The sequence below is a fragment of the Haliotis asinina genome, chromosome 14 (genome assembly GCF_037392515.1).
Source record: "Haliotis asinina isolate JCU_RB_2024 chromosome 14, JCU_Hal_asi_v2, whole genome shotgun sequence".
NCBI lineage: Eukaryota > Metazoa > Mollusca > Gastropoda > Lepetellida > Haliotidae > Haliotis > Haliotis asinina.
This window is the reverse complement of record NC_090293.1, coordinates 35,548,571-35,574,975: the sequence shown is the minus strand read 5'-3', so window position 1 is coordinate 35,574,975 and position 26,405 is coordinate 35,548,571. Positions and strand designations below refer to the sequence as shown.

General features: G+C 42.2%; 1 protein-coding gene across 1 annotated transcript; it reads right to left on the bottom strand.

Annotated features, from left to right (window-relative positions):
• Positions 1–471: 471 nt before the first annotated feature.
• LOC137261537 (inactive cell surface hyaluronidase CEMIP2-like) lies at positions 472–26,405 on the bottom strand. The gene is made up of 36 exons (XM_067799297.1): positions 26,246–26,405; positions 24,825–25,013; positions 24,343–24,509; positions 23,094–23,235; positions 22,238–22,399; positions 20,493–20,717; positions 20,162–20,266; positions 19,177–19,364; positions 18,846–18,918; positions 18,594–18,712; positions 18,227–18,399; positions 17,880–17,949; positions 17,084–17,230; positions 16,327–16,481; positions 15,813–15,884; positions 15,207–15,350; positions 14,335–14,530; positions 13,657–13,869; positions 13,071–13,170; positions 12,582–12,687; positions 11,229–11,399; positions 9,636–9,798; positions 9,302–9,352; positions 8,812–8,896; positions 8,061–8,160; positions 7,476–7,648; positions 6,869–7,032; positions 6,147–6,309; positions 4,784–4,876; positions 4,504–4,664; positions 4,164–4,242; positions 3,900–3,974; positions 3,597–3,629; positions 3,091–3,172; positions 1,459–1,541; positions 472–736 (listed from the first exon to the last, which is right to left on the bottom strand). Exons 1-36 carry the CDS (start codon positions 26,403–26,405, stop codon positions 534–536), a joined length of 4,785 nt encoding a protein of 1,594 aa, XP_067655398.1. The 3' UTR covers positions 472–533.

Genomic DNA, 26,405 nt, shown 5'->3' with positions numbered 1-26,405 from the left:
TAACAGAACTGCTATGTTTTCATGTAAAAAGGTTGGAATAATGGTTTGGGGTTGTTCTACAAGAAAATAAAGATATCGCGATTTTTTTCGAATCCTGAGTTCGAATCCCAGAACCTTGACGTGTCTGTACCACGCCCGCGCTCGTGTGTTCCCCCTATGTGGCCTTTCTACTGTCGTTTATAAGACGTGCCTCCTACATTAAGCGGAAACACAACAGTCAGTATTTGTCAGGTTTGTCTGGAACTAAAGTGGCCTGTTTACATGAAACACAGTCCAGATGATATCGAGTTAACACGTGTCACAGTGGCAACAGATCTGACTCCGTTGTGTTGTCTTTGACAGTGGATACGAGATTTAATATCACTTTTATTTCGGTTCCGAGTTGCCGGTTACAATCAATGGTGATGGGAAAGATGCTTTTGTGTTCGTCAGGAAATAAATTCCAGACCACGTGTTTCATTTATATGCTGTTTGACTGTGTGTTTCAAGTTGGTTCTGATCAGGTTCAAAGCTGCTGTAAAGTCTGTATCAGTCTAGGGACCTGCAGGGGCTTTACACAGGGTCCAGGATTTCTCCGCGCATAGCCTATTTTTCCACTTTAGATTATTTGGCTTGGTCCGTGCACATTTGCCATTGGCAACGTTGTTGCCGCCCTCGTTGGCGTCCCAGTTGGTGTAGGTCGACGCTGATCCATCACCCCACTCAAAGACACCCGATGTAGCACTGTAGACAAAGTCTGAAACATACAGGCTGATTGTAAGCATTCGGCCAACTCTTGGGACCTAGGTAACAAAATATATATATTGCACAAAACAAATGCATAAATACAGAATATATATTCAAGTTATGCACAATAACTAAGTCCTTTAATAGGACCCATATAAGGTGTTTCTGTCCTGACAACAATGACAACCCAACAGAGCACGTGCTATATTAGAGTTATTTCTTCCAAGTTGAAATTTTCTTTGGCTATATATAACGTGAGTCACTCAGTTAGGATTGTACATAATCACTGACAATACACGAGAATTTTAGACATATTCTCTGAAATCTTGTGTAACAGTAGTTTGAAGTATAGTTCATTGCTGTTGTGCATGATCACTGTAACATTCACCGCTCGTGATGCTAGTACTTGCTTGTATTTTGTACAATAGTTAATGCAGCATGGAGTTCCTGCTATCTAATTAACAATAATAGGAAGCAAGTAGTTCCATTTTAGGAGGCTACGTAAGAAACAATGAACATCCTATCTTTAAAAACACTTGTGTTACTAACGGACGGCAAGGAGTGTGCACTACAGTAAATCAATGTCTGGGCCATAGGGTAGAAAAGCAGATTTGTGACTGTTGGGGAGATTTACTTTCACAAAGGTCATACCTACAATGTACTATAAAGTCATCATGGAAAATATATAAATTACCATATACAAGGAGTATTAAACATCAGTCTGTCACTCACCTAGCCACAGTTGGGTTGACGCATAGTTTCCTACAAACGTGTTTTCAGCATCGTCTTGTACGGTGAGAAGACGACTGTCACCCCTGAAACAATGGTGACTGGTGAATGAGCATTGTATACATGAGAGAGGATCAGTTGGATATATGAGAAAACACTGAAATAAATCCCACCCCTGTCTGGAACGTTTGCCTCCTTGGTAAACCAGAAATGCTGATATGGCGGTGGGAATGCTCATTATCAAATCGACTTTTGAGATTCAGTCCTCGAACACCAGGTTTTAGCAAAATAAAGGATGAACTTCATTAAGCCGACTGCACGTCTGAGACGACTAGGGGTTTCTTACTATCAAAGCTAAGTGCGTCTCTTAAGGAACAAAGACTGAGGGACGATTTTTATGACAGGTTAACCTGACATTAATTTCAACATATTTGATAACAGTGTTTAGTACACTGCAGAAATATATAGGAAGCTTTCTGTCAGACAATCTATATTAGGTACTCCCTGTTGTTGTTTGTCCGTTATGTGCATAATCCATATCGATCAGAGGGATGTGGTGGTTGAAAATTGTTCGGGTCATCATATTTTACTAAACGCTGAATCCAGTTACAGTCAAGGGACATAAGTATCCGTCAGTCGGCAAAATTCTCGTAGACTTGCATGTTATTTTAGTGTAGCTGTAATAATTTTCATTAATTCAGTTTTGTTATTTGGTTGTCAAATTTTGCAGGTTGTCAGGAAATCATTTTGGTCACATGTACATACACAGAAAGTGTTTCTACTTGTCAAAGCAGATGTCTCCCCTTTTCCCTATTACACGTGTCAGTTAGTTTCAGAATTATACTCAGGAAACGAAGTCCAAATTGTTGCTATGAAAAAATGAAAAAATAAAACGGATAACCACACTGTGGTTTTTATTATTCCAGCCCCACCAAACAAAAGCAGAACATATAACCAAGAACATAACCCAAAACAACAACAACAAAGAACAACAAAACAGAATATCGTAAATACATGTATTGTGAAACGTGTTTCGATTGTGTGGTGCTTTGGATACAACAAAGCCGGGAACAGATTCCTGGTGGTTGGCATGTTTAGATGCCAAGAATTTCAGCAGCTGAGCAAGAACGAGCCATTGGAATGTCGCAGATTAGGTCATCGAACAGTTATCCTGGCAGAACGTTCGGCTGTACAAGACAAGACGTGGGCTGTATCGTCCGGCCCACGGAACATGTCCACCTGACTGGTTAGACACGTGGCAGTACCGGAACTGTAAGACTGAGAATGATCAATATGTAAGATGATCATAATCTACGCATTCATCGCGATGACGCCATCAGTCACCGAATCAATAAGACGTGATGTCGACCATTTAAGGACACCCCATTACACTATATGTACACTGGGCTGGGTATGAGAGGCTGTGGCAAACTAGGTACGATATTTGTGGTGTTTTGGCATCACGTGAACTATGTTGGTGAATTGCAAGTCCAAGTAAAAACAGTTTTCAAAATATTTTCGTTGCTTTTTAAAATTATATATTCTCCCAGCTCTATTTGAGTACGCTCTTTTGTACGTCAGTTAATAACCTGGGCCTCGTTCTTCAAAGCGATACCTAAATAAAAAGACACTCACTGGTTACAGAAGGCAGACGCAGCAGAGAAGGTGGCCCACCGCCGTACGGAGAGGTAGCAGTTACCGCCATGGTACACCCAGTCTGAAATATAAACCAGGAATCACAGTATAGAACGCCGCCACATTATGACATACGAGAGCATGGGTTTACACTCTAGCTCTGTACAATATGCAAAATATATCACCCATACCCAAGTACATTCTAATTATAACCCCCATGACACTTCCCAGTAGTAGGTGATGGTATTGAGATAGTATTGAGATAGTCCCGTCCTCTTAGCTATCTGTGTATATATTGGTAAGAAGGTTTGCCGCAATACCTGCACTTACCAGTTTTCAAATGCATGGAGTCTAAGCCCCGCCTTTCTGGAGTAATCATAGATGTAATTACAAATGCTAGTTTTAAAACGTAAGACCAAATTATTTCAAAGCGGACACTGTCTCAGCCTAAAATGTGGCCAGCATGTGATCGCCACAGTAACAAAACCATTACTTGAGTCACCTACCGCTGGAACACCGGGCGCTGCTTGTCAGCGATTCTGGAAACAAAATCACAATCTTCAAATAACAATAATCAATTAGAATGACCACTAAAGGAAAGATTCAGATTTCAGGAAAGGTATTCGTGCAGCTCACAATCCTAGTATGGAATCGAGTGAAAGTTCGTTACGTATTCCCGGAACAGTGAATCCCGGTTATGTATGAACATATCTGTGTTCATGTGCACTATAACAGAGCCCTTACTGAGGAAAGGTGAGAGCTGCAACTATATGTCCAAATAGACAAGGTACACTTCATAACATTCCCACCTATCTTACAGACCACTCCGTTCAGGTTTTGGTGGTTCGCCGACGTCTTGTTGTACGATGACGCATGTTGCAATTCTGGAACATACGATGATAACGTCTGTATTGTTTGACGAAGTCAACATATGTATCAAAGGCAGAGGGACAGACACATCTCCCTCCTGAAATACTTTATCAAATACACAATATTAAATATCACATGCATTAATCTGACCTACATGTTTTCCTAACATCCTGAAAGACTCGTGTATAATTCTGTACTCTCACCATAATATTCACTGCCTTCCCTCGCCACCCAGTAGTTCGTCTGTTGGCCGTACAGGCTGAGGTGTTCCAAGATGTCAGCCTTAGTAACAGAACAGACCAATCATGTCAAAACAAAACTCCTGTCTTATGTCCTGCAGCTGTGACGAACATCTGTCAACACCTGGTGTAAGATACACCTACCAACACCTGGGGATCAGACACCTGATTTAAGATACACCTACCAACTCCTGATGTGAGATACACCTGACAAAACCTGATGTAAGATACACCTACCAACACCTGGGAATCAGACACCTGATTTAAAATACACCTACCAACACCTGATGTGAGATACACCTACCAACACCTGGGGATCAGACGCACTGGCCACAGTTCCCCGTCTGGTGTAGCAGGCAAACAGGGCCTCGTCATAAGTGCCGGGTGTGTTGTAGATCAAGTAACAACCTCCTCCAGTCGTGGTCATCTGCTGACCATAGCCATGGTGTCCACACACCTCCACACCTTCAACCCAAACAAGTAATTTGAATGTTCCTAACTATTTTACAGATGTTTCTAACCAATAATTGAACTGCTTGATATAATTTACACAGAAGAACAGCGATGCTAAACTAAGCGTGTACCTGGTGTGGAGGTGACTGGAAGTTGACACAACGCCTGATAGCTGTTTCCGACATTCTCATCAAACCACATGTAAAGTCTGTCTGCCATTAAAGCTGAAAAGAAATATATTCCATATGATAAGTTACATACCTTCGCAGAATCGGGTTGCTGACAGGTACCGCTAGGTATACTATCCCTACATGTTGTGTAGTCTCCTGTCAGTATTTCACATGGAAGTCTTTCTTTAGTGAAAATCACGAAATTATGTTCAAGTCACCGCGAGACGGGAAAAGGCAGGTGTATGTCAGATCCACAGAATTCAGCAAACGCTTTTCTTACCAACCCAATGATAACGGGTAAGTTTCAAGCTTTCATGATACACTGATTGAAGAAAATTGCAAATATTAAAGGTCTCATGCAGCGCAAGACACAACTTTGCTGATTCTGATAGCTTTCGCTATGCAGATAGCGAAACAAATCATAAAAAAATGCTAATTCAACCTATAAAGATGAAAAAAGCGCAATGAAAAAAAAGCCAGCAAAACCGTTTATTCAGACCTATTCATAGGCATGGAATGATTACAGGTCACATGTAATGTAAAACACAACTCTGCAGATTCTGATACTTTTCGGTATGCACTTACCAAAACAAATCATCAAAAGTGCCAATTCAGCCTATAAAGTTGAGAAAACGCGTTGAAAAAGACCAGTGAAATCGGGTTTCAAACGATTCACTAATTTTCCTCCAGCGCTGGGGAAAAAAGCGGTTTCAGCAGCTATGCTCCGCTGCACTTTTAATATGTGCACAGTGAATAGGTTCACGGAGCATGAAACAGTGTGCGTGACCGGAGTATGAGGTCGTGATCAGTAGTCTAATCTTGGTTGGGTATACAAACAAGTAAATAATCTACACGCTACGTAAAAAACAAAACATGTTGATTGTGATAAGCAGACTCTGTCATACAGAGAACACAATGTCTCGTTTATTCGCACCTATATGTATGCCTGCCTGTCTGCTAATGACAATATGCAATATGCACAAATTCAATCATTGACCACATCCAATTTGAAATTAACAAGTATCGGCTAAGATCCGGCTATGCGTATCGGCAAATGGACCAGTGGCCAATGAAAAGGTTTCGTTACACTTAAGTCCACACCCACCGGCTGTGAAGGGGTTTTGTATTCGTTTCGAGGGAGGTAAACTCAAGTAAAATATATTTCATTTTCAATTTGCGATTATACGCTTATAATTTTCTTTATTCATTTTTTCGTAATCATAAATAAGTGATAACTGTTTTAATTATGTTTGATTTTTTGGTTGCATGTGACCTTTAAGCTAATTAGTCAAATGACACAGCCTCACTTAATAGCATTCCTCACCCACGCCATCTTGGAACTGGGAAGCACCCTGTCCTGACAAGAAGTTACTGTAGCTGCCTCGCGGTGACCCATCAGCAAATTCAAACACACCCTCGTTGACGATGTCGTTCAGACCAAACCATGCGTCAGTCATCTTCGGTCGCATGTAACGAGCTACTTGGCCCTGCACAAATTAACTGATCTATACTGACTAGTTTAATTACATTTTTATGACAGAACATAACTTTTATTGCGGTCAGGCTTTAGCGTATATACAGATGAACAAATGCACAGTTAGGAATACACATGATGGCGGGGTGGTTTGCATGGGGCTTTATACAGTTTACACGATAGCAATACAGAGTATACAAAATTTGTTTAAAACATTTATTTGCTTACAGTTAAACACTTTGATAAATGTATGTTACCGATAACGGCTGGGGTGTACCTCTTTCGATGTTGTTTGAAGAAAGGGCAGACTAAAACGTAATCAAATTCATCACACCTGTAGGACAAGGGCTACATATACACAATTGGAAATATTGTTTCTGTGTTGTTCGATGTACGTCATTACTGCACAAATGTCAGTAGACATCCAACATACCATGTCTTAAAAGTGCCGACTTCTTCTCGACAGCCACTAGGAAATATCACATAGTACACGCCCTTCTAAACCGATCGACTAACGCATTCCATACAAATCGACCAACAAGTTAAAGTATGATATAAAGACAGCCGCTAACCTGTAGATCTTCTGAGTTGATTGTGGCCAGATTTCCGCCCAGCTCGACACACGCTTCCTGGGCCTCGACGTAAGAGTAACTACTGGACGTGAGGTAGAAACATTTCCCATCGAGCACTGCGCCAGAACCGTCGGGTCCACATGTATCAAAAGATGGAGGTTCGGCTGGGACACAAAACAAGACCAATCCATGAATCTACGAGTGATGACATTTGACTTTCATCAAATGTAAGGTACATATACGTTTAGGATAATGTCAACTGTTAATTTTAGTTAGTTTGTTGAACAATTTCCTCCTTCCTATAAAAGGAAACAAAATAGGTGCGTTGTAGGATATCTATCCCGTCGATTTAATTGGAAAATATTTGTGGAAAAAACAGTGTGTGTGTGTGCGTGCGTGCGTGTGCGTGCGTGCGTGTGTGTGTGTGTGTGTGTGTGTGTGTGTGTGTGTGTGTGTGTGTGTGTGTGTGTGTGTGTGTGTGTGTGTGTGTGTGTGTGTGTGTGTGTGTGTGTGTGTGTGTGTGTGTGTGTGTGTGTGTGTGTGTGTGTGGTTATTTTCAAATTAGATCGTCCAGAAATTCTAGAGTCTCATGGTGGACGACATGAACCTATGCCGGTCGTATATACGGCGACAGCCTTGTAACCCCCACAGTTGACGTCGCTGTCCCCAACACAGGGTTTGGTGCAGTCGCTGCTGGCCCCGTATCCTCCATACGCGTCCCCACAAGCACACTCCCGCCCGTTGGACACTCCAGCGTAGGGGTACCCTCTTGCATGACACCTGGACACAGATCATATGGTTGGTGGGTTTGCCAAGAACGAGAACGCACTAGGTATTTTCTTCTGTCTGGAGATATGTTAGCGTTAGACTCTCTTGATAAGCATTGTCCTCTAGGGATTATATATATCCACATATCAATAGACGTATGTTCCGTTTTCTTCAAGTGCTAGCCATTGCTCCTCGACCTTCTCCTCCATTCCATCAACGGTCATAGAAACTAAATTTAAACTGTCAAGGTACTCTCCTCATCCACACTATCAGGGAAATTATACTATGAACGTGCTCACACGCACTAAATGACATGGAAACTAAACTGTCAACGTACTCTCCTAATGGACACTGTCATGGAACTAAACTGTCAAAGTGCTCTCGTCATACGCCAACTGTCATGGACGCTGCTCTGTCAATGTACCTTTTGACGCACACATCAACGGTCAAGGACGTAGGTAAGGATATGTAGGCGTAAGGGAGGTCCCTTGGCAGGTAGCGTTCCCCGTAGCATCCTTTTAGCTCTGAATAGAAACACATTGAAAGATGAAATTACATGTGGATGACGGAGTTTCCAAACTAGATTTCATCGTGTTTGTAAGCTGTTGTTCAGAACGTATACAAGTTTCTTTGGTAGCCATGGTAACAAGAATCTGTATGTTTGCTGTCGTTAGGTCGATATTTCATAGGCACATTTTTGCTTCGAAAGATTTAATTCGGAAAGACCCAAGATCTTAATGCCATTCAAAGACGTTATCGGTCAAATACAAACATCAGGCTGAAAAATGAGACATCTGTTTAAACAGGTAGAATTAAACATTCTTGAAGAATGGTATAATTGATTTGAATAGTTGGCGGAAATCACTAATTATGACGCACATGTGGTGATATTTACTTGGTTATACACCTGCAGGTGTGCGCCAACACCTGGGGGTAGATTTTCGAAGTTCTAAAATTGTCGTAAGTGACTATCTTGACGTTAAGAGAGCTCCGAAAATGTAGGTCCTAGTGTCCTGATTTACAGTAGTTCATACACATCGTTGTCACAGCTATGTCAATAATGGGTATTCTCTTGTACTGATGTACATTCACCATCTGGTTGTGTGTTTAGTGGTAGGTAGTAGGTGGTAGATGTAGGAGATACGTGATAGCGTTAGTTTATTGAAGGTGTTTACCTGCTTGTACACCTCCAGTTTTACAGGTTGGGGCTGTGGATTCCGCGGCCTCAAAGAAGTCCGGCTCTACGTCAGCTCCATAGCCCTGTAGACAACAAACAAACACCGCAACTACACACTGTTCAGCTTCACCTGATCAAGTGAATACTAAACTAACCGTGTCATAAGTCGCTGGATCTACTATTGTGAAGGGGTGCACCTCTCTCAGTTGATTGTCAACATGTCCGAACAACCGAGACAAGGTTTTCGTTTGACATCTCAGTGTCGAGAAATCGTCAGCAATGTTTTGATAAAAAGAAGATACTGACAGTCGAATGTTTCCGATGCTTGCATTCTTCGCAAGAACAGAACATTAATAACATTCTCTGCTCTGCTCTCGGATTGTTTATGAATGAAACGCCTGTACACAATGAGGACGTACAGAGGCTCTGCAACAGTCAGGTGAACATATATTGAAGGACAAGTTTATACATATTGATTTAACACTTACATCAGAAGACGTCTTGACGCAGGCTTTGGCTGTTGGAATGTTCGTGGCAGCCTGCAACATGGACATTGTGCTTAGTAGTGTACAACTGGGACGTCACCGGCAACAACATCGTAATGCTCTCAGTGGTACACCACATACCGCCTTTAATTAATACTCTTTCTGTAATTAAACACGACTGTATATCGGGATAAACCAAACCAGTGGTTTATATTATGAGCACCACCCACAATGGTGGGGTACGACCTGTTGGTTTTAGAACTGGAAAGCGTATTTATACATGTACACGCAACTACATTATCTTTGCATTTGTTACACAGCGTCTGACAAAACATACGTCTTCGGGTTGGTTGTACGTTCCATCATATGCTGCAGCGTAACAGTCCACGCTGATGTTGCTGCCGCCGTTCCTGGTAATCGTGATTGCAGGACAACGACGACCGGGGCAGTGCTCGCCGTCAATGCGGTCGGCGTCAGAGTAAACCTTCACAAACAGCAGTCTAGAGAAGAAGAAAACACAAGGCGCAGTGCAGTTTAAAGCACATTTATCACGCGAGAATTTAGTATGTAGATAGTATGAAGGTTGGAGCCTACGGCCAAGAAAAGTCCAATACTGATCTCACTCATTTTAAGCGTCCTCTCACTACCACCACCACATGTTTGCTGTCAAGCACCACGGAATAACAGAACTACCACGATGGTGTAGCATTCACGTCGTGGATATGTAGAGGGAACACCACATTGATGTAGAGGTCACGTCGTGGATATGTAGAGGGAACAACACATTGATGTAGAGGTCACGTCGTGGATATGTAGAGGGAACACCACATTGATGTAGAGGTCACGTCGTGGATATGTAGAGGGAACACCACATTGATGTAGCATTCACGTCGTGGATATGTAGAGGGAACAACACATTGATGTAGAGGTCACGTCGTGGATATGTAGAGGGAACACCACATTGATGTAGAGATCACGTCGTGGATATGTAGAGGGAACAACACACTGATGTAGAGGTCACGTCTTGGATATGTAGAGGGAACACCACATTGATGTAGCAGTCACGTCGTGGATATGTAGAGGGAACACCACATTGATGTAGAGGTCACGTCGTGGATATGTAGAGGGAACAACACATTGATGTAGCAGTCACGTCGTGGATATGTAGAGGGAACACCACATTGATGTAGAGGTCACGTCGTGGATATGTAGAGGGAACAACACATTGGTGTAGAGGTCACGTCGTGGATATGTAGAGGGAACAACACATTGATGTAGAGGTCACGTCTTGGATATGTAGAGGGAACAACACATTGATGTAGAGGTCACGTCGTGGATATGTAGAGGGAACACCACATTGATGTAGAGGTCACGTCGTGGATATGTAGAGGGAACACCACATTGATGTAGCAGTCACGTCGTGGATATGTAGAAGGAACACCACGGTGATGTAACAGTCACGCAGCATTAAGTCATTAAGTAATGTTAGAGCTGTTTTACAGCTCTTCGGATATATGAGTGAGCGAGTGAGGTTAGTTAACGCTGCACTCAACTATATTACCGCCATATGGCTGAGGTCTGCAAATAATTGTGTCTGGACAAGACAATCCAGTGATTAACAGCAGGTATATGAGCATCGGTCCGATCACATGTATCCACCAAGCCAGCGAGTCTGACCACCCAATCCTCTTACGACAAGCATAGTCAACCTTTGTGGCAAGTATGGTTTGCTGAAGGCCTATTCTACCCCGGATCTTCACGGGTCTTGAATATATTGATGGTGTGCTCAGATCTATTCGTCAGTATGTTGTAGTGCAATATCTACAAGGGTCGTCTAAAGTGGTGAAGGTGAAATTGCACTGCATGTCATGAATAAATGACTAAAATATGCTTTCCTCCAGTCTATCATCATTGGGCTCGCACCGCTTACCCCCGTGCCTGATCCCAGAAGTAGGCCGTCCCCGTGGTGTCACTGTCTAGCTCGGTGATGCTGCTGACTTGGACGGCAGGGTTGGCAGTATTGATCAAGGGATAGTAACTCTGGAATGTGAAGCTCCTCACATCTTTGGGGTAGCACAGTCCTAGTCGCACGTAGTCACCTCTGTCAACATACAGCTCAGAACACTGTAGCACATGTACATGGCACATGGTACTCCACTACCCACGATAGCACTGATTACATTCTGATTAGCATTAATTACAGTGAAACCTAAACATTCTGAATAGCATTGGTTACAGCGAAACGTCAATATTCTGGACAACACTGATTACAGCGAACTCTCAATATTGTGGATCGCACTGATTACAATGAAACATAAAGATTATGGATTGCATTCATTACAATGAAACGTCAATATTCTGGACAGCATTGATTATAGTGACACTTCAAGACTCCAGTTAGCATTGGTTCCGGTGAAACCTCATTATTCTGGACACCATTGACTACAGTGTTACCTCATTGTTCGGGACAGCACTGGTTACAGTAAAATCTCAATATTCTGGACAGTATTGATTACATTGAAACCTCAGTATTCCAGATATTTTTGATTACAAGGAACGTCAATATTCTGGATCGCACTGATATACAGTAAAACCTCAATATTTCAAACTGCACTGATCTCAACAAAATCCCAATATTCGGAATGTTCTAGAGGGGGTTGGATCATATTTACTCCAAAGATTGAGATCGATAAATTATTATCTATTTTTTATATTCTGATTAATGTGAGGTGACGGGGATTTATGGCACACTCCTTAATACATGAAGAACAGCTGATTGTCATTTACAGTAAAAGCAGCAGCAGCAGCAGCAGCAGCAGCAGCAGCAGAAGTATAGCATTAGGAACAATAGAATTAGTAGTTGTGGTAGTAGTAACAGCCGGAGTGGTAGCAGCAGCAGCAGAAGTATAGCATTAGGAGCAATAGAATTAGTAGTTGTGGTAGTAGTAACAGCCGGAGTGGTAGCAGCAGAAGTATAGCATTAGGAACAATAGAATTAGTAGTCGTGGTAGTAGTAACAGCCGGAGTGGTAGCAGCAGCAGCAGAAGTATAGCATTAGGAGCAATAGAATTAGTAGTTGTGGTAGTAGTAACAGCCGGAGTGGTAGCAGCAGCAGCAACAGTAGTAGTAGTAGTAGTATAGTAGTAATAATAGCATTATGAGCAGCAGAAGTAGTAGCAGTGGTAAGAGTAGCACCAATCCTAGTAGCTGAACGTAACGTAGTGTATACACCTTCCCATGATTCGCCAGTGTTACTGAACTGTGTGCACCAATGTCCACTTACCTGCCCAAGTTATGTCCCTTGACTTGTATTGTGAACGGTGATGCGCCATTGAAATAGACTGTGTAGGACTTCTTTTTGATCACTAGGTAGTTGTTTCCCCAGACACCTACGTGACATGGCACACTGCTGTCATGCATCTTGTTAACGATACACCTATATGGCTGTCATGCATATTTTCACAATACATCAGAAACTCTCCAGCTGAGACTCCGACTCACATTTTGTTTCCAACAGGAAAGAATTTACGATCATGTTAAATCGTTATTATCGAAATCCAGTCCTGTCTTGGCAGTGAAAGAAAATGATTTATTTCAGGATCTCAGATACTAAAGAAAAAAACAACATTTTTCCTCTTTATGACACCTCTAAAACCATGTTCACAGCTGACAAGCGTGTTATAAAAAGGGATATACATCAATATCAATATATATAGCATATAGAGTCTATGTTATGTTCATTATAGAAGCAAGGTGTACATGTGATAAGTACCTTCAACAGAGAAAGGGTCATCTGGCCTGTCGTCACGTCGGAGGAACATGGGGAAGTTTTGGTGGAGAGTGTCGAGGGCCCCGTCTCCAGTGAACAATAACTACAACAGGTGATCTTCTCATACAACATTTGTACATCAACTATGAGTGCATGAGTTAGCAGGGGAAACTAGTGGCTGATTGTATGTGCACACAAACACATCACACATTGTGACCACCCAATCCGCAGTTCAGTCCGCGGCTTAACGACATAATGTTCTAGTCATCTGATATCATAAAATCCCTTGACAATAGATTTGTCCTTGAACTACCATAAGATTCAGCATGCCCTTCGTGTGATGTGCGTCATTTGACCTCAGCTTGATTGTGTATTTCCTTTACCTTACATTTAATTTCAGCTCTTGAAAGTTATAAAATTTTAGGTATTATTGATTTTGTACTGACCAGACGGATCAAAGGATATTACAAAGAGACTACATGTCCCGATCAGGTAATCCGGCTTACATGTCAAAGAAATAATATGTTTGTAAACGTTGTTAACTATCTTTGAGGAGACAACTCTTCCTAATGACGCAATAATCGATTACCCGAGCGTACTCATGAGGACACACTGCGAAGTTCGAGGACGGCCTATAGTCACACTTGTTGGTGGTGAGGAAACGTGTGTTCGGCACGAATTGGGTCCCTGCAGTTCCGGAGACGCTGCCATCGACGTCCAGGAAGTTGTTCTGTCTGTTGCCGTCTATGTTGTCAAAAAATGGGTAGGATGGATCCCCATTCAAGGCCCAGCTGCCCTCAGTCTGTATACAAATCATTATTCTAGATTCCGATATGGCTGGAATACACAGCGTTATTTCAATCCGAAATGCATTGTAATACTGTCTTGGGTAATCAGTGGATTTGTAAGACTTTCGTTTCAGGAGTAAGAATTTTAATAAATCAATGGAGTTTCACAGGACTACACATAAGCAAAAATAAATGAAATACAAGAGAAACCTGAACCGGATTAGGAAAGGGTCATATGTAGATAAAATGTGTTGATGAACCCATACTGGTGATTTCTACTAAGTGACGACCAGTTGATTCACATACACAACAGATCTCTTTTGTGTTCGTACAAATGATTTTCTGTGCGCATCATACAGTTTTCAAAATGATCCTTATGACAAACAACAAGTATGTACAATGTCCATGCTTACTGAACAGGATTTAACAGGAACAGAAATTCATAAGTAAATCTGTTCATTTGGTCTCCCTGCACGTACCACGTCACAGAAGCCAAACTTGACTGCCTGGACGCTGGAGCTCGCCCTGACGGGGTAGTGGCTGCTGCGCTTGACGCTGATGGCACCGGCGTACCTGATGCTGCTCCCCGCCACCTTCGTCGCGTACTTATCGAAGAATGAGTTTGTGACATAGCCTGGACCTTGGTAGAATGTGACACCTTGAAGTGGCTCCACGCTGGAAATATGGGGGCATGGAGATGTAAAATCACTGGCTTCTCAGTGTGCAGGTTGTCTTGTTCACTGAAGATGTATCATTAGGATGGTTGTTATTGCAAGATGGAGATGTTACATCTATCTAGCAACCATTGGGAAATTGATTTCTTGGACGTTAGGTCAATGTAACGTCTGTCGTTCATTTATGCCACTTCTGTCATCGCACTGTAGCAAATATTTCAGTTTTGTCAGGTGGAACATTCATGACCATCTTTCAGTATTTGGGGTGGAATGACTATTTGTCACAGAAAATTAGAACTTTTGTTTATTGATTCAATATACTTTTACTATCTGTGGTGGCGTATATCCCTACTGGGAAGTCCCCAATCAGCAGAGTCCCCAGAGGTCCAGCTGTACTAGGAAGAGTTGCAGAGATTTAAACCAAAGCTATCGAAGTGACTAAAATTATAGCACTACTTGTAATTCACCAACCAGCAGATCCAACTGAGCACTTGCTCGCCCTTCCCGCCAAAGGAACGGGTTCGATTTCCCACATATGCACAATTCTGGTGTCCCCTGCCGTGATGCTGCTAAAAATAGTGCTAAAAGCAGCGTACAACCCAACGCACTCACTCACTCACTCAGTCACGGCAACGAAGCACCAACAATAGACTGTGTGCACTATCTTTCTACATTACCTTGATACGGCCACCGAGCGACCGAAAGGTGCCACCGGCAGCCCCTTGTTGTCTGTTTCCCCGACAAACAAGGTGTTGTTTATCTGTGTGTAGGTGTCGCTCTCCCCCCATGACATGGTCAGGCCGACAGGAGAGTCTGCAAGTCTGGAGGGAACAATGTGCTATGTTTTAACACTTTAGCACTTATTATTACCACGACAAACATGCTAAACTTTGCAGAGCTAAACTGACATTTAATGTACTTCGTAATCATTAAGTAATCGAGTCGTCTTAGGCGCCACAATTCACTGCGCCAGTTTCTTGGTTTATGATTTCCAGAAAGTTATAATTGCGAAACCCCCTCGCATTTATTTGGGTTTCCAAAACCGTATCGATGTCCTTAGCTTTTACCGAAATGGTAACTGTTTATGATCCGAATCCTTCCGAGCTTACATCCCCCACAAAATCAGAAATCATGCAGAGAGCGCCATGTAACTCATACACGTTCGATACCACTGAAATACAGAGGTACTGCCCGTTCACAAGCCATACAGCTATCTTGTAAACAGCGGTGTACATCGATTTTCAGTACAGTATATACTGGACTGCTAAACGTGGTTTACTTACGTGAAACTCTCCATAATGGTGGTGCCCCCTTTCGTCCAAACGTTCAACTCTCTGTTTTTATAGCCCGTGAAACTGACAAAGAAAGCGGAGAACGCGATGGAGAGTTTTTAAATAGCAAATCCAGCAACTGACAGGTGTACTCTATCGTGGGCAGATACATCAGAAGTTTAATGTAGATGTTCACACAATGTCTGCGTACACATGGTTTCATATTTGTTTCAACACTTGATGCGAATCACAAGTATGTCGAGGTGCATACAGGAAGAAAGCTGCGTTAATCTGATGGGTCCGATATGTGCCATGTATATCCTAATGCAGTAGCATGGACATCAATGTGCACGCATGGCCTCACACCGCTGTGTAGCAAGTCTTGGCAAAGCTGACACAAGAAGGTATTTCGTATTCTTACGTCAACTCAACATATGTTGAGGATGATTGTAGAGTTCAGGCTTGTAAAATGAGTTAAGGGTCCAATAACATAAATTCATAAATATTTTAGTATGTGTTAAGTTACCTGTACAGGTGAGACTTGTCTAACTCAGCGTCCTGATCACCAGGTGGGTTGCGAGGAGAGTGGGATACACGTGCAGACACAACGCCATTCTCGGGGACAAAGACGTCGGTGAACACTTCGCCGATAGATATCTCGTCATCCATGTTGAGACCTGCCTACAGATCAGAATACTTCATAACAACCAAGTCTGGAATTACACTAAGATTACAGCGTACGACAAGAACGTGACATCATCCACTATGTTTTAAACCCAGTTACTTAGTACAGGAAGAGGCAACTAACGAAATCACGTGGTCTGACTCGCAGACGTGGTTGACACATATCACCGTTTCTCAGTTGCGTAGATCGACCCTCATGCTGTTGAGCACTGGATTGTCTGTCCAGACTATGTCATTTACAGACCGCCGCCATATAGCTGGAATATTGCTGAGTGCGGCGTAAACCTACACCACACACCCACTCACTACAGAGTCTCGTAATATAAGCGTGATAGAGATGTGTTATAGATGCGATAGAGAGAACAAATACGTTATAATGTGATACAGATGCTCAGAATAACATTAATTTTATTCTGAAAGTTTGAATGATTCTTCAAGCCGACCCATCCATACTTCTTGACGTCGCAGCCCCATTGCAACAATAAAGATCATCGGTGTCTCGATATTAATACGCGAACTTAGCATGATGTTACATGACTTAGTAGCGCTCAGTTTATTTTGTTGACTTGGAGCTGAACTATAGAAAATGTCGACTCTACCAAGGCATTCGAGTGAGCAGTGTTGTTTCTGAATTCCTTGATCTTTGTCTGCATGGCATGGAACTCAGGTACCAACCCCCTCTCTAGCTGGCGTTGTCGGGAGGGGCCGAGGGGAAGACGAGACGCAAGGATCCAAAATCCTGTATGCTGAGAAAATACCATTATTCAACATTTATTCTAAATAACTCTGATAATCGTTTTATGCCTTGGCCGGGTTCATCTGAAGAAATCCATATCTAACTCTACTAAGGAAACATTCAAACCCGTTCATTCTTAATTTTAGATCAAAGATCATTATTACATCATATGATATGTAAAAATTAAATATAGGAAAGATAGATATGACTGATTTCTTTTCCTTCTCAATCATTTACCATGGAATGTAGAAAGTGTTCTTTATGTTTCGGTTCCCATCCTGAAAATTGCGGAGCGCAGATTTCCGGCCATTCAATAGGAAGTCATATAACATGTGGTCACGTAGCCACCAAATTCTGAATATGGGTTGGTCGGTCGGGGAAAAAAAACAAAAACAAATTTTATTTGAAACATTCTTGGTTGTCATTTACTGTATTTCTTATTTATTTTCCTCGCGTCGGATGGACTTGTGGCAGCGGAATACAAATGTAATATATAAATATATTTTATATGACGAGGCGACACGTATTAGGTTCGAGTCTGCGGTGTTGGAATGATAAATAAACATTTTTGAGGGGTCGTCAATAAAATTAGATGGGTCGTTGGGCGACGGGAAACACAGAAAATAAAACTGGAATGGGCACTGTAATGGTATACTTACATCTGAGCCGGCGGCCACGTTGTTGATGAAGGTGTTGTTGGGGTGTGTGATCCAGTAGGAGGAGAGGGCGCTGGGGGAAGTATAGATAACGTTAGAAGACTTCCTACAGACATGTGTTCCTGTATAACATTGCTGGGGCTCCAACACTACTATACTATGTAACCCTGAGCGTAGATTTTCAAAGCTGTCTTAGTGCTGAGATAGTCACAAGCGCATATTTTAACATTAACTTATGACTGTTTTAGCGCTAAGAGAGCTTTGAAAATATAGGCCCTGCACTGCAGGACAAGTTAGGTAGATCGGCTCTAAGTCCTATTATCACGCATCAAGAAGAACAACATATTTACTCGCAAAAAGGTTTCATGGTAGAATTGCACCACTCCTTCTTCATGTCGGACAGGATGTGGGTGCCGTGCATGGTGCCGATACACAGGTTGCTGTCGAAGACGTTCCTCTGCTCTGCGCTGTCCTCCAAGAAGAATCCATGACCGTGGTGCAGATAACACACATTGTGAGACACCTGGTGTTGAGAAATTAAAGAGATAACGATCTATGGGAGATAACACTTGCCGTAAGACGTCCAGTGTAGTGAAAATGTAAATATATTATGAGACACCCGGTCTAAAGAATACACCATGAATAACATTCCTCACACAATTAAGGCGTTCTGAACTAGGCTGAAATATATATCTTCCCGCATCTGATTGCACTGACCTCTGCGCCGTCTGTGCCGTGTATAGTGGCGCATCTAGCGAGACAATGGTGAAGAGAGTTGTGCTGGAAACCGTTGCCGTCGACGTTGTCGCACATGTGGAAATGGAGTGGGTAAGAACCTAGCACAGAAAACATTGATATTACAAGTTCGTCGAATAAAACGATTTGTAAACAACGTTATGTAAGCTGTGTCTTTCTATAACAATATGGATCAATGGATATGTATCTGGTATACAAGATTCCCTTCCGTACCAGAAAACCGTTGCTGTCCCATGTGGAATAACTCCGTTCCCTGGATATGGGCAGCTGCAAAATCTCTCACAATCTGAAAGAATATGTACACGTGATGATAGTTAGTCCTAAAGTTTATATTAAGCGAATGGGGTTATTAGACAATTGCATATTCTCCGCTAAACTAAAAATACACTTCCAAAGCTTCCTGAAGTTTTCATAAAATACCACCTAATACCGTATGAAATTTGGTAAATGTGGAATTAAGCACTATTAGTGAGTGCACACTATCAAAAGTATATATGTAGTCACACACAAAAATAATGAAATCTTGAAATTGTGAACTAGCCACCTTAATATGACCTCCAAAAGTGTCAAATCCGAACAAGTCACAGAGGTACTGATCTTCCGGCTCGTTGATACTGCAACCCTCTTCCGGTATCACGCCCTCGATGAGGATGTTCCGACTCAGCAGTCCCACTTCCGCCCTCTCGTCCACACCGAGAGTTACTTCCCCATAGTGTGTGTATTGCAAAGGTTCTGGAAGAAAATGATTCGCCAAGAATAACAGTATCAACAGTTCAGTGCAATCTCATAACCTGAAGGAAACACAGTGTCCAACTCATCACGAGACGATGGTGGCACGTGACCTTTGATGTATATTAGCCGGAAGTTGCGGGACAGGATGAAGGTATGTTCGGCCATCGGAAATGAATTTGGGCAACTGTGAAAATGGCACATGTGTTCGATAGGTTTGTGACCGGGTGGGGATGGGGGAAGGGCGAGTTAGCCATTGATGGGGCAGTACAGATAGCCACTCGAAGAGTTGCGTGTGTGCTGTGCTGGCAGTCGGGCGGTTTTCCTATACTGGCAGTAAGAGGTGGGGAGATTGTTGAGCCTTTGTCCGCCTTAAGTAATTGAATGTACCAGATGTGACCTTCAATTGTAATGACTATTATCACCATTCCTATTTGTACCTGATCCCAGAGTAAAACGCTGTACACTGTAATATGTCTTCTCTGTGACTTTAAACGTAAAGAATGCTGCTTTTTGTCCAGTGTGTCCAGTCTTGAGAACTTACGTATCTTTCTACGTGTGACAGATCCATATGTCGCTGTGGAGATGTGAATGTAAAATACCCATTACCAGGACTACTAAAGAAACCTTTCCCACTACGCAAAACAACACAGAAAGGCCCACATTAATAGTTGTAGTAGTGAGGTACGATGGTTATGTTTCTATTTCTACGAGTAATATCGGCTTTTCTTTGTTTTCACAGTGGTAAGCTTTCTTTGGCAGGCCTTCATTACATTCTCGTGCTAAGTGATTGTATATACCTGTGAAACAGATCTCGTTGGCGGCACAGGAAGGACAACTCTTGATGGTCATTTCTTCAGCCTGTCTCCAGTCGAAGTCGGTAGAGGCTATGACGACTTTGTCTCCTGCAAAACAAATATGTTATGAAAGAAACACAATATAAAATGATTCAAAATGTATGAAACACATCGTGAATTTGTTAGAAAAGGATCATCCTATTTCTACTTCAGTGGAGTTGTCATTTCAGGAAAAGCATTCTCAAACACGGTGATTCTTCTGCCATTTTAGTGATGTTCCACCAGAATGTCTGACTGATTATTGCTGGCCCAGTCTCACGGACACACAGCCCACCTGGTCTCCACTTCGACACGTCCGTGTTGACTGTGATGCAGGGAAACTGTGCTTCTTGAGGCAGGGACATGAAGTTAACACCTTTTGGCATTGCTGGGTCTATATAGACTCTGCTGATGACCCTGAACTGATAGCCGTTATCGTTTAGAGACAGATAGCCAGTCTCTCTGTATCCACCAGTACTTGGGCTGGAGACGCGCTTTTCCCGTGTTGTGCCAGCATCACCTGCAAATACACCAGTCATTAAGCCATGCTCTCGTGTATGCTCATATTACATGTTTCATGGTTAATTCACCAGTCCCCGATATTGCCACCATATGTTAACAAGCTGATATACCTGGACAAACCAGGTATTGCTAGCATGTTTGACGTCTTACATCATCACGTACAAGTTTTACATAGACTGACTAACCGATGCTTATGCGTTGAATAGTGACCACCGAGTATGACCTAAAAACTCTTCAGATCTGTAGATTTATGCATAGAAATATAGAAACATAGCCTTGTGGAAATATTATTGAAACAGAAAAGATGCATTTCTAAGAGACCTCCTGGCGAAAAGGACGAACAGACTTTTGGGTGTATCAGCTTGGGCAGGTTATTCCAAGTACAACACGTCTGAAACTGACTTCTCACATCCTGGGACTGGACAAGAAAGTCGAACATGATGTCTGTTTTTTTCTCAGGCCGATGAAACATTTATTTATTTCAACTCAACTGCCATTGTGGTACAGCAGTCTGGTAAGAATTTTGAAGCGTACATCTGCAGAAAGTAAATGGAAACGCCATATATTCTTCAGATCCATCTTCCATATCCGCACCTTTCCACCATTTGTCGTAGAGAAACTTCACTGAGTAGATTATACAAGAACAGATGCATTTTCTGTTTGTACTTCAAACATGCATGTGGAGAAGATTGATAGAGTATAGCATATTAGTACCGCTTGTTCAGCTTGACCTGATCAAGTGAATACTAATGCATTGCGTAACCGTGTCATAAGTAGCTGGATTTATTATTGTGCAGGGGTGCACCTTTGTCAGTTGCTTCTCAACATGTCCGAACAGCCGAGACAAGTGTATGAATGTAACATTTCGGGCATGCAAAATACTTTTCGTTATTAAACATGTTGTTGAATGTTTGTGGTAGCTCTCTCACCATATTGCTCAAATGCCTACATACTGTTGGGTACATGTTGGGGTAGCTCAAATACAAGTCTGAATTATGCACGTTTGGCATTATATTAATATGGACTCACATTGATATGGAATCACTACCTACCTGCGTAGTAATGATAACCTACCTGTGTGGTAGTAAGATTCACCTATATCGTTATCATTACCCACATGTGTCGTAGTAACCATTACCTACCTGTGTCTGCTTTATGTACCTATATCGTTATCATTACCCACATGTGTCGTAGTAACCAATACCTACCTGTGTCTGCTTTATTTACCTATATCGTTATCATTGTCTGTGGCGCAGTAATCACTACGAACTTGTGCCGTGGTAATCACTATTTCTGTCGCAGTGATAACACCCTACCTGTCTAGTAGTGATTATCTCTGTCTTAGTAATCACTACCTATCTGTGCAGAGGTAATCACTATCTCTGTCACAGTAATCACTATCTATCTGTGCAGTGGTAATCACTATCTCTGTCACAGTAATAACTACCTACCTCTGCAGTGGTAACCACTATCTCTGTCACAGTAATCACTACCTTTGCCCCAATTGTCCTGACGTACCTGTTTTCGTAATAAAAGCGTAAGCCTCTCTGTCAGTGACTTCGCGGACAGCTGATGACGTCAGACCCCCTGCGGACTCCAGGGTTTCGTACACGGCGGCCATGTCCCCACTTCCAAGTCTTCCTTGAATGGCTACTGCCAGAATCTTGCCAACTGGGATGTCTGGGGAAAAGCATTAATTTGCATAATGAAATGCGTGAGTGTTCCCGTTTGTATTTTAGTCTCGTTCTCATATTAGTCTTCACATGTACACCTACAGGTCTGTACCACCAAGTCTGTTTGTTTAAGACGACATAAGAGACAAAACTAGGATCATTTGGGGGGGTGGGGGGGGGGGGGGTGGGGGGGGGGGCGGCAGTTAAGATCCTTCAAACATCCGATGTCCACAGTAAATGGACTGTTGCGCAACACATGCTTTGGACTTCATTATAAATGACAACAGTTGTTTTTCACTTTCGTGACATTAATACGTAAACAGAAACTGAGACGAAGTAGTATCGTCATGCCACTGTCATGAATTATCTTACGAACAGTAACCTTTGTATTGACAATTGCCCACTTACAGTCACTATTACCATCGTAACGTTCTCTCACTCAATCAGCTCAAGAACATACCTATCAAATGAATGAAAGTGCCAAAGCTAGTTCCAAAAGCTGTTTCTTGAACTTTCCAGCCTCAGCCTCCTAGTGCCGCACATAACATGCTGCCGATCGTTTACCAGTGTAGGGACAGATATGACACAGTAAATGCTATGTCTAAATTGTTAGCAGGGGCATTAATGGATTTGGCTTGTAATCCCACTCTACTAGAACTGATTTTACCTGTCATGATTGGTTTGACGTGGGTCAAACATACCAGTGACAAAATCTCTGAACTTGACGTCCTCGCCATCAACACCATCACCCGTCCTGAACAACGCAAAGTCAAACAGAGACCCGTCATTGTTGAAGACAGTCACGTACAAGCCTTCGCCATCCTCTTTGTTAAACTCACTGTACTGAAACATAGCAACACTACCGTTGTGAATCAGTCATTTAGAGAAATGACTAAAACTGTCAGCCATTTCATGAAATCACTGAGAGGATCAACCATTTCACGCCAATCAATATACTTCAGTCATTTCATGAAATTCAATTTCAACAATATGTGGTGGACAGGATTTTTTTCAACAATATGTGGTAGACAGGATTTGTGATGTGTGGCTGCTCTTTGACACGGCAAGTCTCAAACAAACAGGTGTAAATGTTTCAGTGTCAAGCTGAAGTGCAATATTCGCTGCCACAATAATATTAACTGTCAGTCACGATAAGTGCTGTTGAAATAGAGACCCGCTTTTGTTGATTAAGTTGTTAATAGAAATTTGACTGACCCTATTACTCATTTCACGAAATGACCGAACTTTGGGGGGACTCAAACTTTATTCAACTTTTGTTGATATGATGCATAATATGTACACTTTTAGATATTCTTGTTTATGACTTTATAATTACAGCTTCAATTAAGGTTCAAGACGTCTTTAGACAAATTGACTTCGTTAATACTCCATGAATGCAGCCTGACTTGCATAAATACTAAAGTGAGCAGATATGTCAACGAGGTGAGCACGTTAGATGGACATTGTGGTTGGCTGGTTGGCTGGTTGGCTGGATGGTCGTTATTTGACACCGCACCCAGCAGTATTCTGGCTTTGTGACGGCGGTCTGTAAAGAATCGACCAGACGCTCCAGTCCTCAACAGCATGAACATCGATCTACGCAAAAGCGATTCGATGACTTGTGTTAACCCAACCAGCGAGTCTGGGTAACGTTTCAAGAAGCTCTTCGTAAGCCTAAGATCTCGTAACTCTACTTGTAAGTAACTATACTATAACAATGGCTTGCGATAGTCGTGGGTCTGCGAGAGCTTTGTAAGAATGGGGCCCAGACCTCACGACCACTTTGGTCGCCTCTTACGATGAGCACGGGTTGCTGTTGGCCAATTCCAACTCGACTCTTCACGGGTAGAGACCTTTTGGTCAGTACTTGAAACGATGATCAGTGAGAGGGAGTTTCGGACACGTGTTGACGGATGGAGGGGCAAGTATTTGAAATGGGGTAACACTAACCTGAAAGCTAAAGAGATTTTCACATCCGTCAGTGGGTGAGTATGCTGTTTTTATCAGTTTAGTCCAGGATGGTTTCTCATCTCCATGAATTTCTATTGTCCCTCCTGCGTCCACACCGATGAACTTTCTGCCGAAGCCTTGAACCATCAACGTCGAGTTGCTTTCACCTGGAGCATAGTTAACGAATCGCACTTTTTGAATGGCTCCTGACTAAAGGCAGCAGGTGAATGGTAACTGTGTGACGTGTACTGGTGTCTATGACCGTGATGGAAACTGAAGAACTGGCCTTAATGTCTGGTATTTCTATGCCAACAGAATGGTCGTTGCAAATTATATAATAGAACTTGTTATGAAATTGTCGATTCCCAAATACATTTCATCCTAATATTAACTGTATGCCACCAGTTCCAATGACAATGAGCTCACATGAGGCTAACGGATGACGTTGTGCATATTCACGTACCAGCCAAGGAGAGCCTCACCTACAAGTCTGATGTGAGTGTTCCTGGTGAACCTACAGTCCTCACTTCCGATCTGGAGGCGGCCTCTGATGAGGATGTAGCTGACACAGACGGTGAGGTTGTCCACATCGCCCCAGACTAAAGCTGCCCCAGTCTCGATGGTGATGGAGGACAGACAGGGCGGGGACACGTTCAGGAGGAGTTTCTTGCCTGGAAGACAACGTGACACAGTCTTCATCTCAGTCTACCTCATTGGTCAGACCTACCCATTCCTCTCTTCGTAGGTATTGATGTGTGGAAATGTATTGGCGATGTAATAAATTCATAATTATCCAATCTGAGTAGATAGGAGTGTAGCAAGAGGAGGATGTGGGTGTATTATTTTTACCTATGTTATAAGAGAGAGTGGTTCCCGGTTTCGAGTTATACGTTGTATATACCTCAATTCGTATTTCCATGATTATATAAAACTGATTTATTACTGTCAAACAATCAAAGCGTAATATAAGTTTTGAGCCATTTTTTGCATAATCAGCACTACTTGGGTGAAGCAACTTAGAGCAAACACATGTACGCAATTCCTCAGTGCTACAGTTCAACACCTCACTCTATGATTTCCCACAGTTAGCGTACACCACTTCCGAGAGTAAATCCATATATTTCCATGATACGATTCACATCTTTGCAGTAAATGGTTTGGTTACTATGGCTACACTACTAGCATGTGATACACTCAGATCGCTTAATGGTTTACAATCTGTGAAAAGTGTTTGAGAAGTTTTAATAACTAGTGCCACGAATAAGACTGAAGCATGTTATGTGCGGTACGAATTAAATCTAGGTGACTGTGGCTGGAAAGGTCAAGGCATGTAACAGTCGGTGTATCAGTATGTGATAAATATGGGAATGAAAAACACATGATGACTGTGCTAAATGTGTAGATATCTAATAGATGTTCAAGATAAAACATGCCACATTAGCAAATAATTGTGTAACATTGCACCAGGAGAAGTGTACAGATGGTATTCACCCATGCTCTTAGATTCAATCAGATGAAACAAATGTTACCGTCTTTGGTCATAGAAGGTCATTGAAATGTTGGTTTTAGGAGCAGAACAGTTAGATAAGTCCAAACCCTACGTGTTTCTTTAGCATGCGCTTTCCACAGAAAAGGGTAAAAACATTCACACGTTTGCCCAAATACACAAAATTCTAAAATTTATTGGTAGGAATGAAAGCTCGAAATGCTGATGTTGTACCCGGAACCAGGCAATGTGTTAGTTTATAAATGTTGAGGATGTCGTGAAGTTGAAAATATAAAAAAGTAGCAATGATCTTGCTATAGCACATGAACATGCATATGCTGACTTGGATAGACAAAGAAAAGAGGAGAATGCTGAGAACAAATATATATTATTCGATAATATGTATGACTGGTTTACCTGATGGAATAACAACTTGGTCATTTTCTTTGGGCAGTTGGCCAGATGACCAGGATGTCGTATCCCCCCAGTTCTCCAGTCCAACCTCTAGATGGGGACAGGCACTCTCCCCTACACCTGCATACAAACATACTACAGCTAACAGCAGCAACTTTCTCAT